Source organism: Camelus bactrianus, chromosome 23 (assembly GCF_048773025.1).
Source record: "Camelus bactrianus isolate YW-2024 breed Bactrian camel chromosome 23, ASM4877302v1, whole genome shotgun sequence".
NCBI classification, from domain to species: domain Eukaryota; kingdom Metazoa; phylum Chordata; class Mammalia; order Artiodactyla; family Camelidae; genus Camelus; species Camelus bactrianus.
The window spans coordinates 179,195-202,071 of NC_133561.1; the positions used below are offsets into that span (position 1 = coordinate 179,195).

At 53.9% G+C, this 22,877-nt stretch overlaps 1 protein-coding gene across 1 annotated transcript in view; it reads left to right on the top strand.

Moving 5' to 3' along the window:
• The window catches only part of KDM5B (lysine demethylase 5B), a 68,608-nt gene extending 60,663 nt beyond the window's left edge, over nucleotides 1-7,945 (top strand). The window contains exons 23-27 of the mRNA XM_074351463.1: nucleotides 1,555-2,040; nucleotides 3,381-3,492; nucleotides 4,223-4,377; nucleotides 5,458-5,778; nucleotides 6,229-7,945. Coding sequence (XP_074207564.1) covers nucleotides 1,555-2,040; nucleotides 3,381-3,492; nucleotides 4,223-4,377; nucleotides 5,458-5,778; nucleotides 6,229-6,366 — 1,212 coding nt within the window. The 3' untranslated portion in view covers nucleotides 6,367-7,945. The remainder of the gene's footprint in view (nucleotides 1-1,554; nucleotides 2,041-3,380; nucleotides 3,493-4,222; nucleotides 4,378-5,457; nucleotides 5,779-6,228) is intronic.
• The last annotated feature ends 14,932 nt before the right edge of the window (nucleotides 7,946-22,877 follow it).

Consider the following 22,877-nt stretch of genomic DNA (forward strand, 5'->3'; position numbering starts at 1 on the left):
TACACGGCCTGTCGGTTTCCTAGTGGAACTCTAAAGGGACGGTCGCGTGCTGCCCGTTTCTAAGCTGCAGGGAGGCACTTTGTTGTCACATAGCCCATAAATACTGCCTATGTGTTGTGTTGTTTTGTCTATAAAAATAAGTGGATTTTTAAAATGTACCAAAGGTTTGTTAGCTGTTTTACTTACAGATCTTTTTGTTTCTTCCTCGATCCCTCATTCATACATGTTCTTCTCCAGCCCAGAGAGACAGTGGAACATTGACCTGGCACTATGACTCAGGTTCCTGATCTGTTGAGTCCTGATGGCGGGTGGATGTGACCGTGCAGAGTGGTGTAACTGACACATTAACGTTTTAAGGAAATAGAATATTCCTTGGCAAAGGAATAGTTGCTGTTCCATGTAGCTTTTGTTTCTAGAGGAGAATGCTCAGTTTTTAAAACGTGTGCTTTCCCCCTATTTCTCTGTATTTCTCCCTCAGTGAAGTACTGGGACTCTGGTGGTCCAGCCTTTTGTTGGGGAAGATGGATTGTTCGAGGAGTAGCCGCTCACTTTGCCTAGCTAGTGATTAGAATTTGTCACCCTTAGACTCTGCGTTTACTCCATGATATGAAATGAATAAATCTGTAATGCCTAGACTGTTTTATGCAGCGAGCACTTGATCTGTTCAGGTAGAAGTCCCACTTACGGACAGCTTGTAAATATTGTTCAGAAATATGTTCAGCATCACTTCAGCTTTTTACTGTGAAGTTGATTTGTTTATGTGTATTTTCAAGTCATTTATACAGATTAACTGAACTCAGACCTTTCCTGGGACAGGGTTCTAGTTTTAATAGAGAGGAAAGACTTTACAATGAGTATACTTGCCGCTTTCTGCAGAAGAGCAACTTACGTTTGTCTCTGCCCTAGTCTTACAGCATGTGTGTATGCGTGCATGCACGTGTGTGTGTGTGTAAGAGAAGCCAGGTGAAGTGGTTGCTACTTAATTTTTTCACAATGGATCCAGTTTCATCCTCTACAATGCCTGTGTCCTGCACAGGCCTTAATGTTAAAGGCGGGAAGAGAAATAGATTCCTGTGGCTGCTTGCGACTGTCTCATCTAAATAAAGTACCTTTCTAGAAGAACACAAAAGCTAGTGGACTGAGAACAGATAGAAAACCTCAGACGTGAGTACTTGTAGAATGGGAAGAGCCTGCACCTCTCAGGAGAGGTGGGTTTTCTAGGAGATAACGTGTGCAAGGACATTGGACTTTGAAGAAGTGGAGTGTGTCAGGTTGCTCACATTAGGTGTTTGCGGTGTGCCAGTCCAAGTTTTGTCACGTGTCTGCTGTAGCTGTCAGTGCAGCCCTGTGAGGTGGGTACTGACTCTGTTTCACACGTGTGCTCACAAATTCAGCCACAGTGGAGTGCCTTGCCCAAGGTCACCCACACAGCCTTGGGAGGCAGAGCTGGGAACTGGATGCAGAGAGTCTGCATGTTCTCAGCCACCAGGACCCTCGAGTTTTAGGAGAAGGCTGAGTTCTCTGTGACATTGTCCTCTATTGTCACCTTTCTAGATGGCAGCGCTCGGAGAAGCTCGCATACGAGAAATGGAAGCCCTGCAGTCTCTGAGATTCGTCAATGAAGGGAAGTTGCTGTCACCTGTGCAGGACATGGAGCTGAAGGTCTGCCTGTGTCAGAAGGCCCCAGCTGCCCCCATGATCCAGTGTGAACTCTGCAGGGATGCTTTTCACACCAGCTGTGTGGCCGTACCCAGTATTTCACAGGGCCCCCGCATCTGGCTTTGTCCCCATTGTCGGAGGTCAGAGAAACCTCCGTTAGAGAAAATCCTGCCCCTACTGGCCTCCCTCCAGCGCATCCGAGTTCGCCTTCCAGAGGGAGATGCACTTCGGTACATGATTGAAAGAACCGTGAGCTGGCAGCACAGAGCCCGCCAACTGCTCTCGTCAGGGAACCTCAAATCTGTGCAGGACGGTGCAGGCTCAGGACTGCTGTGTGGCAGGTGGCAGTCCACTGCGGGGCAGGTGCCAGAGACAGGCAAGGTGAGTCTGAGCTCCCCTCCATCACTGTCTCGGGACTCCGCTTGGCTGCATGCCTCCCCCTGAGCCTGCGGCCCTGCTGGCAGTGCCATCACTGGTACCCACTCCACCTTCAAGGTCCGGGTGTATCTGCAGTGCTGCTTCAGTTTCCTCTGCTCCCTCTAGTCAGGCATTCTTTCTGTAGCGCACATTTCACCTTTTCATATATGCGTAAGGTTTTACCATTTATGTTTATGAATCTAAAGACATCTATATGTATTTTGATTTTTTTTTTCTTGGCTATTTTTTTCCTGCTTCATCTCATGTACATCACTGAGTGGAGAGGGATAGTGCCTCCTTCTGTCTCCTGTTGCCTTTTGACAAAGAAAAGGTTTGGAAGTGTCTTGAGTATATGCTGCTTCAGAGGAGAGGCAGTCAGTTTCATACCTTTTGTGATTTTTCTGCCAAAAGTCATAATGCTCTTAGCATCACTGGGAGGCTGCAGGAAAGGCATGTGAAGGCAGGCAGGAGAGGTGCAACCAGGCAGGCAATGCTCAGTCTTTTCTGCAGGGTAACCTGACAACCTCCAGGTCCGAGAGGGCCTCTAGCAGAGATTGCTACACCTCCCTGGTGCTGCACCAGCACAGACATGTGAATTGTAGGAGTTGAACCTTCAGCAGGTTAGAAATAAAGACAAAAAATTGGTCCCCGTCATATTTTTTCCTTGTTTTGTTTCTTTCCAGCGTCTGGAGCACAGAGCCCGGTGCTCAGCGAATGCTGGGCCCGCGGCGTCACTCAGTCGGGCTGTGATTGTCTGGGCGGCCCACACCGGAGACGCTTGTGCTGCTCACACTCCGGGTGCTAGGACTTGCCCTGTGTCGTGAAGGGAGGGCACAGCTGCTAGTTACTGCTGTCTGTGGTCAGCGGAGTATGTTTCCTGGCTCCTCTGATAAACTCGGAGGAAGCTGGGGGCGTGGATGGGAACGCCATCTGGCAGGTCCTCAGTTGGCTTACCCAGCATTTACCCAACATGATACATGTTGTTGATCGGACTGTAATCTTCGTAAGGAGTCACGTAGGGATTAAAAGTCCGTATGATCTGTTTTCGTGCAGAGATGCCTTACTTCCCAGTGTGCTCTTCACCCCTGAAGTCAGTCCAGGTGAAACCAGGAACACGAAAGGCTTGGTGGATATGAGTGGATTTGGGCAGATCTGAGAGGCCAGGAGACAGACTTCTTTCAGTTTGGGGAAATCAAGCCTTTTTGCTAGCTGCTGCCCGATGAGAACCCCAGCTGCTTTCACGGGGCTGGTGGGAGTATTTTCAGTCCTGAAGATGCCTTACGTAGAATGTTTCCTTCCGCTAGGTGTCTCAGCCTCCTGGCGCCACGTCCTTCTCCTTACCCGGTGACTGGGACAACAGAACCTCCTATTTACACTCTCCCTTCTCTACTGGACGGAGCTGCATCCCCCTCCATGGTCTGTACTATCATCATCCTGATCGTTGTTGTTAGTTGGAGGGCTGAACAGTCGTAAGTGACCTTGCAGTAGGCTTCTGTTGTAGATAACCAGGTACCATAATGTAGGATGTGGGTTACTGTCTGTGTATCTGCAGGGTAGGAGAGGGGTATATTCAAAGGCTTATAAATGCAACAGAAATACAAAGGAAGGCTTTATATCCGTTACTTTCAGGGATGAGAAGGTTAATCCCATGCCAACCGATAATTAAACACCAAGCATTTTGGTCAGATGCTAAGTCATGGGTTCCTTTGTTACTTCATTACTTAGAAGACTTGAGGAGGGTCTTCAAAGACCTGCCCCCTTTCTCCTGCTTACCTGTAGATGACTGCCCCACAAGTTCTGTCTGCAGTTCTGGTCCTTAGTCGCACCATCGTAGGGTATGTAGTAATGGGGTTGGAGCCATGTGGTCCACGCAGAGTGCCCAGGCCCTTGGCTTTTCTGTGCTCGTATTACAGCTGTCATGGCAGAGGTTAGAATAAGGAAGTGAGAAGTAGTCCTTCCCTGGTCATCAGAGACAGAAAATCTCATCTGGGCTCTGTTAAGCTGTGGCTTTGGGCGTGTGGAGTGACCCTAACTTGAACTGAATACAGTTTAAACGGAGAGGCAGTCCCCCTGCTCATGTCACAGGTAGGCATCCGAGTGGAACACTGTTTGTCCTTGTCACTGTGTTTGGTCTGGTCCTCAACAGGTGTTGGTCCAGAGGTGAATGAACTGTTGATGGAAGCCCAGTTGCTCCAGGTATCCCTTCCTGAAATTCAGGAACTTTACCAGACATTACTTGCAAAGCCGAGCCCTGCTCAGCGAGCTGACCGAAGCTCTCCAGTTGGACCTGGCAGTGAGAAGGTGGGCGTTGGAGCTGCTGCTGGGGGCGGGGTCCGGGTGGGGGTGCTTCTAATTGTGCTTCCATTGACATAGCTCGGGAACGAAATGATGTCTTTGATCCAGGAAAAGGTAAAGTCCTTCCACCTCACAACCCTGTTGCCACGGCTGCAAGCAAGCACTTTGGGCTCATAGCCTGGATTTTGGTCCCCTTTTTTTAAGTCATTGTGTGAAAAAAATGTTTTTCTTTGTAGCAGGTGCTTCTGATCGTTTCCGTGTGCTAACAGCTAGATGCAGGATTATTTTTCTTCTATAAGAACATATGGTAGAGATGAAAATGTAATTACAGCTGGAAGGCCTTTGGGGTAAAGCCTTCATCACTGGAGTCAGTGCTTAACAAGCACTTTACTCTCCTGACAAGACAGTGGCTGTGAGGACAGGTGTCTAGGCCAAGGGTGCCTGTGTTGAGTGCTGACGGACTTGAAGGGGTGCCTCTATAATGTCCAGTTGTTTTTTTTTTTTTTTTTCAGCAGTGTAAGGGTCTTCCCCTTAGTGAACTAACTGGCCTGTGGCATTTCAGGCCCCTGAGAGGATGGTCAGCCAGGTAGGGAGAGCCCCACTGCGGAGCGTAAGGGCAGGCCCTGCCCTTGAGGATTCACTGTTTGCTGTGACCCCAAGGAGTGTAGCGCCATTATCAGTTGTGTTCAGTTAGTGCTCCTTCCTCTAGGGGGCAGGCAATTCCTTAGGGAAGGAAGTGTTGGCCTGGTTCCTTAGCAGCCTTCAGGTCAAAGGACAGATGTGAACACCTAGACTGAGCGCAGAGATCACTTACTCGGGGTTTAGCGAGAAGACGACTACAGGCATCTCACCGTCTCCCGGGGCTGCTTGGCTGATTTGAAACTCAGCACTTCAGGGACGTTTCTGTTGCTCAGCGTTACTCTGATACATGCTGTCCTGTGGGACGCGGAGGGAGGTGTGATTGGGGTGTGGCACGTGTCAGAGTCGGTGTGGGAGCACCTGGCTTCTCATGCAGCTGGTTCTTAGCTTCACTGGTTGCAGCAGGAGGCGGATTAGGCTAAATGCACTTTGCTGTCTTCCACCCAGAGTGACAGCTGCCGCGGGAAGCGAGACGGAGTCAGCGGTCTCGAGAGAAAACTGAAGAGACGCCTGGAAAGAGAAGGCCTCTCCAGTGAGCGGTGGGAGCGAGTCACCAAAATGAGGGCCCCCAAAAAGAAGAAAGTCAAACTGAGCCACCCCAAGGACACGAACAATTTCAAGTTAGAAAGAGAGCGTAGCTGTGAGTTAGTCCCTTCCGGCGACACTCACTCCCTGCCCTCGGACACGTCCTGCTCCGAGCAGGAGGACTCTGAGGATGAAGACGCCCTCTGCCCGGCCGTGAGCTGCCTGCAGCCGGAAGGAGATGAGGTCAGTGAGGTTTGGGCCATAGAGGACGTGCGTTCCCTTAACTCAGAAACCCTGTAAGCTACAGCTCGCCCGGCCGGGTCTCTCCTGCTTACGCCTCGAGCCGATCTGAGTGGATTGCTCCCCTCCCCTACTGGTGTCTCTGCTCTCACGTCGCTCCTGGTCTCCTCCCTTTTCTTGAAGAAACTCTCACTCTTCCCTTTCTCCTTTTCCTGCTCCTCCAGCTTTCACCGCCCGGCGCTAAGAAGGCGGGAGGGACGCTGCTGTCGCACCCTTTGCTTACTGGTCACAGGGCGGCGCGGCCTTAGCCCAGAGCAGTCGCCGCTTGAAGAACGGCTTTGACTCACTTGTTCTGGCTGCTGTGCCAGAGGTCCCTGCGGTGGGGCAGTGGCCTGCCCAGTGTTGGGCCTGTTCTTCCCCTGAAAACCCCGTCTCCCTGCTCTCTGTAACCAGGTGGACTGGGTCCAGTGTGATGGCAGCTGCAATCGGTGGTTCCATCAGGTCTGTGTTGGTGTCTCTCCCGAGACGGCCGAGAAGGAGGACTACGTGTGCGCGCGCTGTGCTGCGACGGACGCACCAGGCCGGAGATAAAACACAAACCACTTAGTGTAATTCAGGACTCCAGCCAGAGGATCTCCAGCCTCTCAGCAGAGCTGCAGGACTGGCCTTCTAACCAGCCTGCACACGGTGCTATTTCTATTCCTTACGGGATCATTTTTCCAGAACTCTTTGAAAAAAAGAAAAAAACGACTAAAAAAATTTTTGACACTTTTTGTATTTTTTTCCTTAAGAGCTGTTTGTGGTTATTGAGGTTTGAAACGCTGACTGTTTTTTGCAGGGGTTTCCACCCATTTGGAAGGATTGGAGCTTGCACCTTTTCATGTACAGCATTAAAATCTTACCTCTTTCTGGGATTTACCGGCTTAAGAGTCCAACTCAGTTTCAGTGCCCAGAAGGGCACCAGAAATTCCAGTAAATCCTCATTTGAGGAGTTTCTCTCTTGTTTACTCTGTTACCATATTGGGGAGCTTAAGTTTTTCACTTTTGGGGTTTTTGTTTGTTTCTTTAGCCACCTTTCTTTTTCCTGGTAGACTAGGTTTATTTATCTAAGCAATAACTTCCATGTTGGTTTCAGTGGCTGGAATTAAAACAAAACAAAACAAACTTCCGAACAGTGTGTTGGTGCTTTAGCATTTGGCCGATGTGCAGAATGCAAACGTCTGGTTTCTAGTGTCACTGGTGAACTGGTGATGTAGAAAAGAGACTGCTCTGTAAGTACCTGCCACAGCTGTGTTTTGCTTTCTCCCTGCCCCTCCTCTCCTCTACTATTTTTTTGGTAGCTTGTATCAGATGTTGCAATTTATATTGTGGAATAAATCCTTGGTCCTAAGAGAACACTAAATGCTGGTTACTTAGAGCCATTACCTACAGCTGCTTCTGCCTCTCCCCCTTGTGGGCTTTGCAGAGCTGGAGGGGGTTGCTTGCTTCTGCCTCTGCCCCACCAGGCTACAGTAGCACCGGATGGTAGCCTGCAGACATTAGGGGGTTCTTTTGTATCCTGCTCTGTTCGGCGGGCCATAAGCCTCCAGTCCCCACTAACAAAGGCCCCCTTTCCTCCTGTCTTCAAGGAGTAGAACCTGTCTTTAAAGCCATGCTGTATTTAAATAAGCTTTCTCAGAATGTTGGCAAATCATTCCAATCCTCAGATCAGTTCTCCATGTGGAAGTGATGTCTTTATTATATTTGAATTGACAGGGAAGCCTGATTTAGGGTTAAGACGTCAGAAGGAAATGCAAGGGAAACGCACCCTCGCAGAGGAGAGAGGGCTGGGAGAGTGTGGTTGAGGGAGCACTTGTGAACCCCCAGGTCCTGCCTCCCTGACCGTTGCTGCTGTGACTGGGCATGCAGCCCTTGGCCTCTCCCTCCTTTTCCTTTACGAGCCTCTGTTCTGCAGTGGAGAAGACGTTCTGGAGAACAGACTCTTGCTTGCCTGCTCCTATCCTGTTGCTAACACCTGTTTTCCCTACATTCTATAGCCATAAACCCGAAGATGACGGTAGAAAGTGGGTCTTTAATAAAACAGCAAAAACAGCAGTTTGTGATGTGGCGGAGATTTAAATGTACTAGCCCCTTTTATGCAATTCAAATAATTAAACCTCTTTAAGAACAACTCCAAATTGTCTGCAGTTTTCCCACAGTTGTTGTGCTGTTTCTCCTTGTCTGAGGGGCTTCTGGGGCCGGCAGAGAAGAAGACTGTCCAGAACGTGCTCTGGAGTAACAGCTGTTCAGCCTTTTCTAAGTGTCTGGAGTCTTAGTGCCCGTACCTGGGGCAGGATGCTGACTGTCCCAATTCCACGGAGAAGATGCGCTTACAGGAGACACTGCTTCTGGATGAAAGCCTTTGCCTGTAGAGAGCTCCCGCCCATCTGGGCGCACCCCCGACCCCACCAGCTTCTCCTCCTCACCTGTAGGTGGTACAGTCCCTGCCAGTAGCGTCGCTGGTGCCATAGATTCTCTCCCTGTCTGGGGGAGGGGGAGGCAGGAGTGTGTGCATTTAAACCACGCCCTCCCCAGGTGAGAACCACTGATCTTTTCACACACCATGATACTGGAGTTAAGAGTGTCAGTTGCCAACAGCTGTCCTAATAGTCAGTGACAAAGCCTGCGTGGCGCCTCCAGATCTCCAGTAGCCTCGCTCCTGCCTGCCCGCCAACACGACATGAGCACACACGCTGCCCGGGTGACGCCTTCTGTTACGGACCCCGAATGACTGCAGAGTGGGAGTACTACCCAGAAACCATGCTTACCGTGTGCTGGCTGTGAAGCTGGCCTGTATCCTAGAGAGACTGCAAAAGTTGGGGAAAGAAGGTAAAGCACGCAAACAGACTTCTCCATCTCGGGGGTCCTTCAGCTCCTTGAGTGAGGTGGAGGGAAGAAAGTCTGTGTTAGGTCAGTACCTGAGCCAGAAGGGTCAGGGTTGGAGGCATCGAGTGCCCCGCCTCACCTCAGCGCCCAAGGTTTTGTTTTTCCTCCCAAATAAGGCTGGGGGCTTTCCCGTCTAGTGTGAGGGGCTTGCCTGCTTGTAATCTCTGTCTTGGAGGAAGTGTGGGGTCTGGACAAGCTATAGGGTAGGTTGGCTTTGTCACTACTTCATTTCAGCAGCATGGAGCAGGGACTCCTCCTCCTCTCAGAGGCTTCATGCCAGAGATGCCCCCTGGGGTGGTGGCGGTCAGCGGAAGCTGCTTCGTTCTGCCCTGCAGGGTTTTAGCAAAAAGAAGTAGAAGTGTTGATGAAATGTGGGGTTTCTTTCGGCAGAAGTATGTGCAATGCACTTACTTTGTCATCACACCCACCATAGAAAGGAACACGACCTTTGGGGAACTGGGCAGGGATAAGCCTGTGAGCAGAGAGGGTGCCTCCCTGCAGAGGGTGAAACCTGGCTTCTCTACCTCTGGTTGAACTTGGAAGGCTCTTTTGCCACAGGCTTCTGCCTCTCCTCGGTCTCACTATGCTTTCGGTGGATATTCCAGTAAGACCCACTTCTGGTTTGGATCAGGCCTGGTTGGTGTTTAGTGCTCCTGGCTGTTTTCTGGGCTCGGTCCTGCCTGGGCTTCCTGCTGCGTAACACAGACTGGTGTGGCTTATAGGTGCTGTGCACCTGAAACAAGAGACGGAATTGGATGGCAGGTAATTTAAGTCATTGCGCATTGTCATGCGGTACTAACTGTGCTAGTCCGTGCTGGACATCAGTCGGCCTGTGCCAGAATGGCCTTTCCTTGGCGTGAAGATGCAGAGAACACAATTCCCTTCTGCTGGACGCTGCCTGTTGGGAGGAAGAGCTGAGGAGAAGGATAAAGAGCCCAGTCGGTGCCTTAATTCGAGTGCTAGGGCGACGGCCTCCACTGTCTGCCCTCTCTCCAGTCCCTTGCGTGTGGCTCCTTTAAGCCCCTCAACTTCTCTGAGAGGTTGCACGTGTAACTTGACATACAAGAGCTTATATAAAGTAGTGCCGGTGTAAATCCATTTTCAGAGTGTACTGAATCAGCGTGTAAAGTACTCATTTCACTTCTTCCAAATTGATGTGAACATTTTCATATTTCAGGATCGCTTACGTAGGGTGCATCTTCCCTCATCAGTTAGGATGGAACATAGTTGGTGACCCAGCTCCCGGTCCTGTTCGGGGCTGATTGTACAAGGAAGAAGGGGGCAATGTGGCAGTATTTTCAGGGTGAGCTGACGCGTGGTGATGGAGGGACGGGATCACGAGGTTGTTGGAGCCGGTGCAGGTGAGTGGAGGCCAAAGGACTGGTCTGGGTTTCCCTTGAATTGGGGACATAGAGAAATTAAAAATGGCCTTTCTCAGGGAACAAAGTTGTTTCCTGGGTTGAAAATAAATGCCCAAGACACCCTCTCCCCACAAGGAAAGGTGGCTCCTGGCAAGCTCACCTCGCTAGGAGTTGAGGGGAGTTGGTTTCAAGCACTGACTCCCGTCTGCCATGACCGTGGCGGGGACAAGCACAGAGGGAAGCCCTTCTGCGTGTGGTGCGGACCAGTGGTGTGACAGCTTCTCAAACAGTCAGCTGACAGATGAAACAGACATGTTTCCTGTCACCTGAATTGTATGTACATTCACTTAAGAAACTGAAATTGAGAAAAACCCAGAGTTTCGCCTATACCTAACTTAACGGCAACTTTTATAGGCAGTGCAGTCTAGCTTTTGTAAAATCAACTTTTCACACTCGTGGGTTATGTGATAATCAAAACACAGTCATTGCAGCAGACTGATTCATACAATTAGAGATGAAGGCCACCGGGCAGTTGAGACCAGAAGAGGGCTGACTGCATGCGCTCAGCAGGCCAAGACAGACAGGGCTCAGGTGACCCTACCGTGGCTAATGTGGTATCTGCTGTGTTTGAAGCCAGCTGGCCCAGCTCTTACGGGACTTTGTAAGCTCCCAGGAAGTGGCTCTGTGCCCTCTGCTCGGGGCTGTCCTGACCCAGCGGCTGGCTGTGGCCCACCTGGACTTCTGTTCTTCAGTGCAGGGAGCAGGCATCCTTGTTTCACGGCTGTGAGAGCCCAGGAGGTGGCCAGTCCGTGGAGAGTGGACTTGGGAGTCGGATGCGCCTGGTCTGGGCCTTCACCTTGTTCAGAGGGAGAGCCAGTTTCTGGGTCGCTTTGCTGATTCCTGGCCTAGGGCTCCGAGGTTCTCAAAGCACTGAGCGTGTTACCTGGGGTCAGTGAGCCCGCTTCATCCCTCTGTCTCTGCCCCCCACTTCCTCTTGTTCCCAGACAGTAGGGAAGAGTGTGATGATCTGAGCCATTTGTGCATTTGCAGCCCTGGTTGTGAGGGGCATTTATGTTCTCTCTAGGACATGCCTTGAAATTGAGCAGCCATCTTAGCCTTGAAGTGGCCACCCCCAAGTTCCTCACTAAGTTCCCTTTTCCCCATGGGTTTCTAGAGCAGTGGTCAGTGACAAGTGTCTGACAGCCGGCCTCACTGCATGTCTCTGCGTGCCCCCCACAAGCCTAGGGTCTCGCTGAGGTCGTGAGGACGTGGGTCCCTGGCATGCTTCCTGCCCTTTTCGTTTCCATCCCCCACGCTCCCAGAAACTCTTCAAGGAGCAAGAGTGAGCAACCAGAGGGGGCTTTGTAAGGGCGAGCAGTGCCCAGAAAGCAAGGCAGAGGCCACTGAGGAGGTTGAGGCTGTGCACCTGGGTCCCGGCTCTCGGTCAGCCTGCCCCCCAGTGCTGGCGGAGGCTCGCCCTGGGTGCCTTGGGCAGGAGGAGACAGATAGTGGGTTGGACAGTCTTAAGCGTTTCTAGGGGTCACTGAGGCTCCAGCCCTCCCTGCACACCCCTTTCCCCGACATCAGTCTTTGGAAAACGGGAAGGGAGAGACTGGGGACAGAGGCCCTCGGTGCAGGGATTGTGGTTTAAGGGACGACCCCAGAGGAAGGCTCCCCTGGCGGAGGTCTGGGGTGCTGCCCACCCCGGCCTGGGGTGGTGGTGGAGAGACACAGGAGCTGCTCCTTTGCTTCTCCAGATGCTTCTAGACTGAGCCGCAGGGAAGCAGCGTGGGGTTGTGGCTGGAACGGGGCTGTTGGGGAGATTCCTGAGGCCAGACCCAGAACCAGTGTCCTGTAAACAGTTGCACTTTCCCATGGTGCTGACCTCTGCACAGCACCAAGTTCTCCAAAATGCCAGGTGTCATCCTGGCCCTCAGAGGCTAACGTTTCCCCGGGGCGGGGCGGGGGGGGGGGCAGTGGCTGGAGTTTCGAGGCAAAATTGTGCCCTTAATCCTTAACTTTAGAATGTGAACTGAGGAGCGGGTGGGTGTTTATCTCGCTCCACCTCTGCCGGACACTTGAGGGAGGGCCCTCCAAGCTCCCTTAGGAGGAGGCTGTGACTCAGGCCTAGCTTCTTTTGTCCCTGCAGATGGTGGCCTCTTTTGTAGTCTGAGCTTGGCAACTACAGTTCTTCTGGTTTCTGATGCTAGTTCCCAAATACACTGACACGCGAGGCAGGCCAGCAGCGGTGTCTCCTGGGTAGCAGCAGCAGCCGGCATCTGGCTGTTCCCCTGCCGGTTCCCAGAGCTGGGTCTGCACTCACTCCATGCCTGTGTCTCTCTCCAGCCTGCCCCCAGGGGTCAGGTGCCGGCAGCTTGGAGCCCCTTACGAAGTTCTGTTCTAATTAGGGGAGATTGGTCATGGACTTAAGTTTGACAGCAGAGCGAACTCCTCAGCTGCTGGCTCCCAGTTCTGTGCTCTGCATGCGGTTTTATAGGTTCCAGGTGAACAGAACACGGCCGCTGGCCCTGAGGAGCTCCAAGTTCATTGGGGATGGGACCTATGGAAAAAGACCTTTCCAGTTTCTTGCTCTTCTGGGTATCACAGCTGTGATGAGGCCAGAGAGGAGCTGCCCCTTGGATCGTGTCACCACAGACCAGCCGTGTGGCCTGCTGATCACAAAGGCCTGGCCCGCTTGTCTCTCCCTCCAGCCACCACCCAGATTCCCACCTAAGGCAAATCAGAGACCATTGGCCGACTGTCTGCAGGGGAAGGGGCTCCTCTGAGTGGGACCTTTGGGTACAAACTCTGCTCACGTAAGTGGAGAAGACACCTTGAAGGACCCCCGTTGTGGCCAGAACAAGACGGACGGGTAGGTGGATAACGATGAGAAACAGTAAAAGCCCTTAGTCTGTGCCGGCGCTCCGAGAGCTCGGTGTACGTTAACTTACCTGATCTGCACAACCTCCCAGTGAGGGCAGTGCTGTCACACCACTTTGCAGAGGAGCACCTGAGTTCCAGAGGGTTAAGACCAAAGGCCATGCAGCTGGTACAGAGGAGACACCCAGCCTGGTTCCAGAGTCTGGACCCATAAAAGCAAGGTGGAAGGCCTCCGAGTACCCTTAAGCCTCGTCTTTGTGATACGTGGCTCCCTAAAGCAATAAAAAATTAGTAAAAACTTCCCAACAAAGTTTCTGATGCCCTTGAAGGCTGTGGGTTTTCTCCCTCCCACCACCAGTAGGGTGTGGCTTACAGACACCTTATATTTAGAGAACTGAGTGAATGTGTTCTTTTCCTAAGCTGGTTTGGTTAATTCAGTCAAGTTGGAAATGCATTTTAGCTGCCTGATTTTTAAAGGTCCAGGTATCTACTGCCTCAGGGTATAGGCCCGTGTGCAGGGACCCTGCTCTTGGGGGGCTCCCTGGGGTGAGTGGCAGCTCACCCCACACCTCCACCTACCACTGGCAAAGCCACATCACTTGGGACTGAGGCTGGGCACAGTCACTGAGTTCCTGCAACAGAACTATAGTGATGGGAGTGGCGGTGTGTCCAGGTGACTGGCCTGACGGTAGCAGGGCCACAGCACCGGGCAGGCCTCTGAAGTCAGGGCTCTGGTAGCAGAAGACCCCCCAACACCCACCACCCAGACAAAAGGCCCAACAAGCCGTGTCACTTGTGGGCTTCGCTGCACATACCGCTGTCTTCTGTCCAGGCAGGAGGCCACATGCGAGGCAGTCCCCGAGGGGCCAGGGTCAGGCTTGGGGAATTCAGTCCTTTCTGAACCTTACCCACTCTGGTCAGGACTAGGCTGCACGTGGGGAGTCTTGGGGACGTCACTCCACCTCTCTGGGGCAGACAAGACAACCATCATCAGACTTGCTGGCCTCCCGGAGCCAGAAACAATGCCAATGTAACTTCCTGGGTGTCCAAACGGGTGGGGTACCTGGCCCTCCCCGCTTTCCCATGAAGTGAACTCACTTGTTAGGTGTCCAGGGCTGGGGGAGGTAAACAGGTTTGAACCCAGGCAGCTGGGCTCCAGAACCCAAACTAGCCAGCACCCCACTCAAGGGGCCCCTTTGAGAAGCCAGCAGGGAAGTGACCATTCTGGGCCTCCAACCCACCGGATGCGGGTGATTTTTCTAAAAATAAACCTGACCAGCTCCTCTGTGTAGATACCCTCAGTGGTCCTCATTTGCTTCTGAAGAATATCCAAACAGCCTGGTTGGCTGAGCCCATCTGCCATGGCCTTGTCCTTGGCCTTGTCCTGGCCTCTGACCCTGCACTGCCCCCCAGCCCACCACATGTGGCCTGCAGGGCTGTTTTCCTTTCCCTAAAGCTTAAGAATAGTAGCTGCCTTTTGCTGAGACTCTGCTCGGGGCTTATGAACTTACTCAGCCTTCACAACAGCGCCCCCAGGCGGGTGCTGAAGTCTCCCTCCCTCCCTCCGGACCCTCAGTGAGCCTGTCCACCGTGACCTGCTGCTACTGTCTTCCTTGGAGGCACTGGAAGTCCATTTGTCAGGGGTGACCCGGTTGAGTCAGGGGTCCCTGCCAGGTTCCAGTTGAAGTACGCAGTTTCCATGTGACTCTCTAAGGAGGCCACGATCCCCTTGGGGTGTGTAGTATTGGCCTCCACACTGCCAGCCTCTAGCAGGGAGCCAGACAGACAGCATCCTTGGCGGTGGGAAAGTTCCGACTGGATAAGATGCAGGTACGTGAATGAGTCTAAAGTCTAGGAGATTTTGCTCCGGATTTGCGCCCCAGGCCCAGAGGAGGATGGCAGCTGGCCCTGGGACACACAAACCAGCAACGTATCAGTCAAGGCCTCTTCCTTAGGTGTCCTCCGCTCTGGCTTCTGGTGCTCACCTCACAGGGCACAGCCAGGGCAGCTCTGAGACACGACCTCGATGTATGGAGGTTACCTATGCAGAAAGTGTCTCGACTGACTCGTTTTTCACCACCTCGATGGGAGATGGCTGGAAAGGAAGGGTGTCTGCAATGCGACTTGCAGCTCTGAGGGCTGCCCATCACACCCTGCACACAGCATCTCCTGCTCATTTTTAGATTCACCAGAGGGTCAGTGGAGTGTCTGGGGAAGGGGCAGGATAATCCAGGAGAACTGAGATCCCAGGCCCAGAGGGATTTCCTGGGACACAAGCCTGTGTGACTGGTGCTTTGTTGAGGAAGGAGGAAGAAGATTATAAAATCCGGTGTTTAAAATTCTTCCCTTTGACTCTGAGAACAGAGAAAAATCATTTTCACTCTCAGGCAAGGTAGGGGATAGAAGAAAGTGAAAAGAGGAAGGTCCGCGATACTCACTAGATCCTGGGGTCTGAAAGAAGTCTGAGGTTGTTGGGGGTGGGCATAGCTCGGGCACGCTGGGCAGGCACAAGGTCCTGGTTTCAATTCCCAGTACCTCCATTTAAAAAAAGTCTGAGGTTATCATCCTTGTGCCTTAATTTCTTCTACATGCCAGGTATGGTCCCAAAAACCGTAGATGCCTCCTCTCCAGCAACGTGAAATTGCAGGTAAGGAGTCCTCCCCACCCTCCCTGTTCTGTATGTAGTTTTACTGGACTCAGGTTTTAACATCGTTGCTATTGTTTTCTTCATTGTCTGGGAATAAATAATTATAGTTCACTTAATCAGCTTCCTGGAGGAGTTGGCCTTCACTGGCTGTTGGGAGACCAGGGTTGTTTTTTTTTTTTAATTTTTAATTAAAACCTAAGATACTATATGAGTTGCGTGATATTTAACTTTATCCGTGCTTCATTTTTTTGGCCCCATCTAATGAGTTAATATCTTCTGTATTAAAAGCATTTTTATGGTATTTAAAAGTTAAGTGGACTTTAGTATGAAATATATGAACGTAAGTAAATTCAAAATACATGTAAGCTTGGTATGTACGAAATCAGATTAGAAGGTCACCAAGACCTAAGTGGGGGGGAGTTTTAAAACCCTTCACTCACACGCAGTAAAGCAGGTGTGCCTCAGTGGAGAGCTTCACCTCCTCTCTCCGCATTGAGGCAGACCACTCCGGAGAGTGATGGGGTGTGTGTGTTGGGGGGTACCGAAGCATCAGGAACCGTGTGTGTGCTGGGAGGGGGAGGGACAGCAGGACCCGGGAGCTAGTGTGACGGCCGCTGGCTTCTCTGGCCCTGCTGTATTTGCTCTGTGACCACTCTTCAGGGCTTTGGAAGCTTTGTGGGGACAAAGTTGTCCCCAGAGCAGAGGGGAGACACTCCAAGTGTGAGGAGGTACAAATGCCAGTGGACCTGTGAGAGAAGATGGCCAAAATGGGGTTAAGCTGGTCAGGGCGGGCAAGGGCGCTGGAGCTGGGGTCCCCAGGAGAGCTGGGTTGGGGAAGACGCCCCTCCATTCTCCCTGCCGCCTGTTCTGGGAACAACCAGCTGTGAAACAGCGGGAAGCACTCTCAGTAGAAAGTGGCAAAGCTGCATTACAAGGGGTTACAGGCTCTTTCTCCCTGGAGAGCTCTGAGTTAGGCAGCCCTCTGACACCTTCCTGGGTTCGAATGACACCACATGGAGGCAGAGGGATTGCCTGGGTGGCCTGGCCAACCAGCGGTTCAGACGCGGTGGTCTAAGAAATTGCGGGCTCATCTTTCAAAGGACAAACAGTTGAAAATTGAAGTACCTGGTAGCTGGCAGGTGGGGGTGGGGGGGTGGGGGGGTGGGCATCCCTCCCTCCAGCCTCTCCTTTCCCAGCTCCTGAGCCTGGAGGAGCGGGTGTAGGTCTGCTGAGCTCCTGATCAGGTGTGTAGCCCGGTGTGTAGCCCACACCACTGGTCCTGGAGAATTAAAGGAACACGGGGCTGTAGCCAGGGACACCCACCATTTTCGTTTAACGATTGACTGCAGCCTTGACTCTAACTAGCCTGGGAGGCAGGCTGCCGTTCTCTGCCCCTGGGTTCCCGGGCTCACTTAGAAGTGGGGCCAGCTGGCGACACAGGTTTGATTGGAGTGGTGGGTGGCAAGGCGGCCCAGTTAGCCTGGCTGGGTTCTGTGCCAGGAGACTGCAGCCCTTTCTCTGGCCCATGTCCTGCAGATTCATCGTCAGTGCGGGGAGCAGGAAGGAGCAGACTGAGCCCCTGGTGAAGCAGCAGGTCCTGGGATGCTCTGGCGGAGGTGGGGCTGAGCTTCGCAGAGCGGTAGGGTTCCCCCCATCACAGATTCAGACTCAGCGCCTCTCTTGGTCCTCTGCCCCTTGCCCAGGCTGCTCAGTCAGTGAGTCGGGATGACCTCAGGCCTTGGGCAGGCACAGCTTCAGTCCCAATAGGACCCCCTGGCCTTCTATCACTTTGAGACAAGCTGGCTGGGATGGTCTCCATGTTCTACCTGGTGTCTCGGCAAAGTGGTCTGAAAAAGCACTGCTTCTCCCCCCCCCCCCCCCCCCCAGCTACCGGGTCTCACTTTCTCTTTGCTTCCTCTCATTTTGCATTATTCCACCTCACTCCCTCTTCAGTGAGTGCGTATGTGTTGAGGACTAACGTCAGATGCATCCTGCTGGGAACCTTCCCAGCACCCATGGGAGAGGGGCAGGTGCCGCAGCCTCTTACAAAGTTGACTCCAAAAGGACTCGTGAATATTCAGATTGTGCTGCCACGAATTCCTGGTGTAGTGCCCCTCCTCTGGCTGCCTTGGCAGGTTAGGACGGAGGAGCTCCACCTAGGACCCTTTGATGCCACCACTGTCTGCGGCTCCTTGGCTAAAGTGCCATTCAGGGGCTGTTGTCTCCCTGCAAACAGCCCTAGTACCCACCTTAAAGGGCTGTCTTAAGCATTAAGAAACTAGTGTGTGTGAAAACCCTTATCCTGTAATAAATGGTTCTCTCCACTCCCTCCAGTTCCTCCTCCTCCTTCCCTGCCGTCTCCTAGTCCTTCCTCTCCCCCTATCCGCCCTGTTCTCTCACCGGCCTTTAACTTCTCCCAATGATTCTCCCCTTCCTCACCTAACCCTTTAGAATCAGAAACCCCTCCCTCCGGATGACAACTACAGTAGAGATGGCCTTACCTCTCTTGGGTGGGTTTAGAAATCCCAAATGGCTACGGGGGCACCTGAGGTCAATAATGTAGCCTTGAGCTGCAGTAGATTTGGGAGGTTGGGGAGAAGGACCTGGCCCAAGAGAGACAGTCCACCTCACGCGGGGACCACGAGGCCCGGTTCCCGGTCCGGCTCTTCCTGATCCTGAGCAGCAGCCGTGACCTTGAGGAGGAGATGGGGGCGCAGAGAGCCCAGAGGGGCCATGCGAACAGGACCAGGGTCTCCGCAGGGTAGGCCCGCCCCCTGCACCTCTTGCAGCCCACCCCCTTCTCCCTGGTCCCCTCCCCTTCTTCCCGGTCCCCTCCCCTCCTCCCGGGTCTCCACCCCCCACCCCATCTCCTCCTCCTCCTCCCGATCCCCTCTCCCTCCTCCCTGTTTCCACCCCCTTCTCCCGGTCCCCTGCCCCTCCTGTCGGTCACCGCCTTCCTCCAGTCCCGCCCCCAGCCTCCTCCCCGCACTGCAGCGCGCGCCCCGGGTCGCGCGCCTCCCTCTCCGCGACGCAGGCTGCAAGCTCAGCAAGTCTTGCGGCAAAGACACTCGCGCCGAGTTGCGGTCGGGACGCAGAGGACTCCGGGCTGGGAGCACGGTCCGCCCCTCGGCCGTCGCCTGCAGCCCGCCGCCCCTCACTTCGGGGGCCTGGGTCTCTCCTGGCTGGCTGCCCCGGTAAGTCTGTCCCCGCCGTGGGGGGCACCAACCTCCTCCTCCAAAGTTTCTGCTGCTTAACCTCGGGCCTCGCGGTGGGGTCTGGCTCCCGGGGGTGGGTGGGATCGGAGAACTTTGAAGCCAAGGGGACCGGGCGCCCTCATCGTCCTTTGGGGGGAGTTTGGACGCGTCCAGGTGAAGCTTTGTTTTGGGGAGTTGGATCAAAGCGTCGAGGAGCCGGCTGCTCTGTCGGTTTGGGGCGGGGGGAGGGAGCCGATTTCCGCCCTGGGTCCCCTGGGACGAGCTGCAGAGCAGAGGGGCGGGCCGACGTCCCCTGAGCCCTCAGGCTCTGCGCCCCTACCCCTCTTCCCGCGTCTCCTGGACGCCCCCCACTCGCGTCTTGCCCACCCCTGCCCCCCCGAGGGGTCTCCAGCCGAGGTTCTTTTGCCCCTGCCTCAAGCTTTGGGGGCCCCCGCCCCGCCGTCGTCGGGGGAGGAAGGGTCCTGGAGCTCCAGGAGGCAGAGACCCTGGATCAGGAAGCCGGAGAGGAGACGAACTACCGGGGTTATCTGAAAGTGAGGGTCGGGAGGACCTGGGACAGAGACGCCAGGGAGTTGAAGGCACCCTCGCCTCTCTCCAAATCTCATGACTCAGCACACCTAGGACGTCCCGTTCCTGCGGCAGCCCTCCCCCAGCTCTGGGCCCCAGACCCAGAAAGTGAAGACAGCCCCACCCGCTCTCTGGACTCTCATTTACCTCTCCCATTTGGGGTCCCCCTTCCCCTTCCTCTATTTCCTCCCCATCTCAGGGCACAGGGTTTTTATTTCTTAACTAAAAAGATAGATGGTTTATCCTTTCTCCTTCCCCCTTTTCATTCCCACATTCCACAGGTGCCTCCAGGACACCCCTAGCCCATGGAGTGTGTGGGGCTTACAAAGCCCCCCTCCCCTCTGCAGTGTCCTCCCCCATTCGCTGTTGGCTAGAGAAGTAAGCACGTGCCACTGCTTTCTCCTGTAGCGGCCGAGATAAAGGAGTGCAAGGACAGAGGAGGTGGTGGCCCAGGAGTGGGGCACTGCAGTGGGGAGAGAGGGCTGCCTGGATGGGAGTGGGGGTGGGCTAGACCTGGAGAGCTGGAGCTCTCCCTCCCCTGCCCCCGTCCTGCTGCTGCCTGGAGGGGAGGCTCCCTGGTGTGATAGATTGTCCTCAACCCATCCATTCAGCTCCTGGTAACCAGGGCACCTCATCAGAGGGTGTGACCATGGGGAGCAAGGCAGCCCTTAATCCCTCCAGGTCATCTCCCCCTGCTTAGGTCCAAGTCCAGGCTCCAGGCTGCTGGAAGCATCTCTGTGGCCACCAGAGAAGCCAAAGAGAAGAGCCAAGCCCAATGCCCCTAAAGCCCTGCCAGAGGGGCTGGCGGGAGGGGCAAAGCAGCTCTGATGCATTGGGACGTGCCTGGCGTCCTGGTGAGCAGTGGCCTGTGTCAGGGCTCTGGGGCTGAGTCAGCGCCAGGGGTCCTGGCTGGGCACACTGTGGCCTGGCCCAGAGAGCCCAGCCCTTCTCCTGTCCATGCCCCTGGGGAATGACAAGTGCTAGCTGGAGCCTCACTCCGGGCTGCTCTTCGCAGGGGACCTTCCTCTGCCCTGCCCACCTCTTGGACGGATGCCCCTGGGGGACAGATGCCTAGCTCTTGGACAGGCAACATTTTGCGGGGGGGGCGGGGTGGATTATTCAAATACAGTTTTCATATTTTCAGCTTTGGGGCCTGATAGCTACAGAGCAGGACCAGGGGAGGAGAAAAGTGTTGGCATTTGTGAACGTTGCCCTTTCCCCACAGAAGAGCTTGCAACTGGCTCCGTCTCAGGACCACTGTTGGTTTTGTCCCTGGGCAGAGCATGTGCTAGTTCAGACCTGGCAGGGGCAGGGAAACCCTTTCAGGAGCTGAGTCCAGGCTCTCCTGACCTTTCACCCTCAGGCAGCTTCCAGGCAAATGCCAAAGGGCCCCCACATACACACGCTGCAGAGACCTGGGGAGGGGTGGCCTTTGGAGGTGACTGCAGGGGCCTCTTGGCTGCCCTCTCCAGGCCAGTATCACCCAGCCCCAGTGGCCCTAGTGGCCCCTCAGTCACTTCCTGGACTTTGTCCTGTCTCCTGTCTCCTGGGTCTCCTGTCCTCCCCTCAGAGAGCAGAGGGGCAGCAGGTGGGCTAGGAGCTGGGTGTGGGGACAGTGAGGATGCAGGGGAGGAGGCCGGGGCTCACTGGGCTGGGAGAGTGGCCCGTTGTCCCCTCCCTGTTCCCTCGTGGGCAGTCAGAGGCTGTGACACTGGAATGGGTAGTTGGCCTTTCCTGACCTAGGTTCTGGCTGAAGCTGGGTTTGCTTTTCTTGAGCCAGACGACGCGGAAGGTCCCGGGTGACGGGGACGCTCTTCCAGAGCTGGACCGGCCGCCAGGGGAGTGACGGTGGGTGCTGACTCTGTTGGGGCTGTGGGTTAAGCAGGAAGCAGCAAGCCGTGGAGGCTGGGAGCCCCACAGGCCTGGGTTCAAATCTCTGGGCCACTAATTACAGAGTGTGTGACTTTATTAATTCAGCAAGTGCTTATGGTGAGCACCTGCTTGGTGCAGGCCGTGTTCTAGTCACTGTGGGTGCCACGGTGAACACAGCAGACAAGATCCCGGCCATTCTGAATTTTGCATCCCAGGGGGCTGAGGCAGGTCACTTGGGCGCCCTGAGCATCAGTTTCTACGTTGTTCAGCCACTACTCTTTGAGAGTCCGCTGTGTGCCAGGAGCTGTGCTTGGCAGCAGAGACTCAGTGGGAACAGAACAGCCCTGGTTCCTGCCTTCATGGCACGTATGATCTTGTAAGTAACACGACTGAGCAAATAATCACACGACTAGTTAATCACAATCGTGACAAGGTTTAGGAAAGCGTGCAGGATGCTTTTTGAAAGCATGTGATGAGGTGACCTGACTAGGTCTGGTGAGTTTTGTCTATAAAACAGAGGTGATAATACTTACCCATAGGGTAGTAAGCACTCAATAAATGGGAACTGCTGCTGTGGCCTGCTGGACAGATACAATTCTAAATTTTCCACGTGAGCCATCATCACACAGACAACAAGATGACATTCCTCCAACACTGGATCAGAGGAGCTGGGGTCCAGGAAGCCCCCAGCCCCACATGGTGACCGATGTGATTTCCTTGGAGGAATGTCAGGTCACAGAAGTCTGTCTCAGGGGCAAGGTGGTGCCTTTGGCCAGGTCGCCTGGGTTCCGTGGGGCTCTGCCACTCACTCTGACTGTGGGCAATTTAGTCAAACTGTGTTTCTCAGTCTCCTCATCTGTAGGATGAAGATAAGATTCACATCTAGGTTTTCGGTGAGGATTGAATGAATTAATTCCTGAAACCTATTTGGATGGGCACACAGAGCATGGTGAGTGCTGTATAAGCACAGACTGGATTCTCTCCTGGGTTCTCAGCTGGAGAGACCACGTCTCCTCCCTGTTCTTAAAAACTCAGGGGAAGAAGCTGCCTTAACCGCCTCCAGGGCTGTTCCAGTGCTTCATGCCTCTGACTGTCAGGTAGCTCTTTGTGCCTGCCAAGCCATATCTTGCCCAAGTTTAACTTCTGGGAAGGATTTGTCCCAGCAATCCTTCATTTTTATCCTTGGAACTGGTAGTTCAGAGTAGTAGCCAGAATGATGAGTAAGTTTGGATCATGAGTCTGGACTTTGGGAAGCACCTGGCTACCAGCCCCTCCCCCAGAGACATCTGAACTTCAGCAAGGGGCCCAAAGTTACGCACCAAGAAAGACTCCCCAAATGCATGGGCTGCAGCGATGTCCTGAAAGCTTCCTCTGGATCATTTCCACCAGAGTTCCCCTAACCTGTCTGGCCATCTGACTGAACGCCAGGGTCGGGAGGTGGGAAGCTAGTCCCCTTCCAGACCTTGCTGCTCAGGAAAGTGGGACAGATGTCTGGGACCATGATCGTGGCCACTGAGCCCCAGAGGGTTTGGTGCCACCAAGCAGCCCCCAAGTTGGGGGTCAAGCAAGAGATGAAGGGGAGTCACCCTGCTGCTGTGAACTCAGCAGAGACTCTTCTTTGCTGCTTTGTCTGGG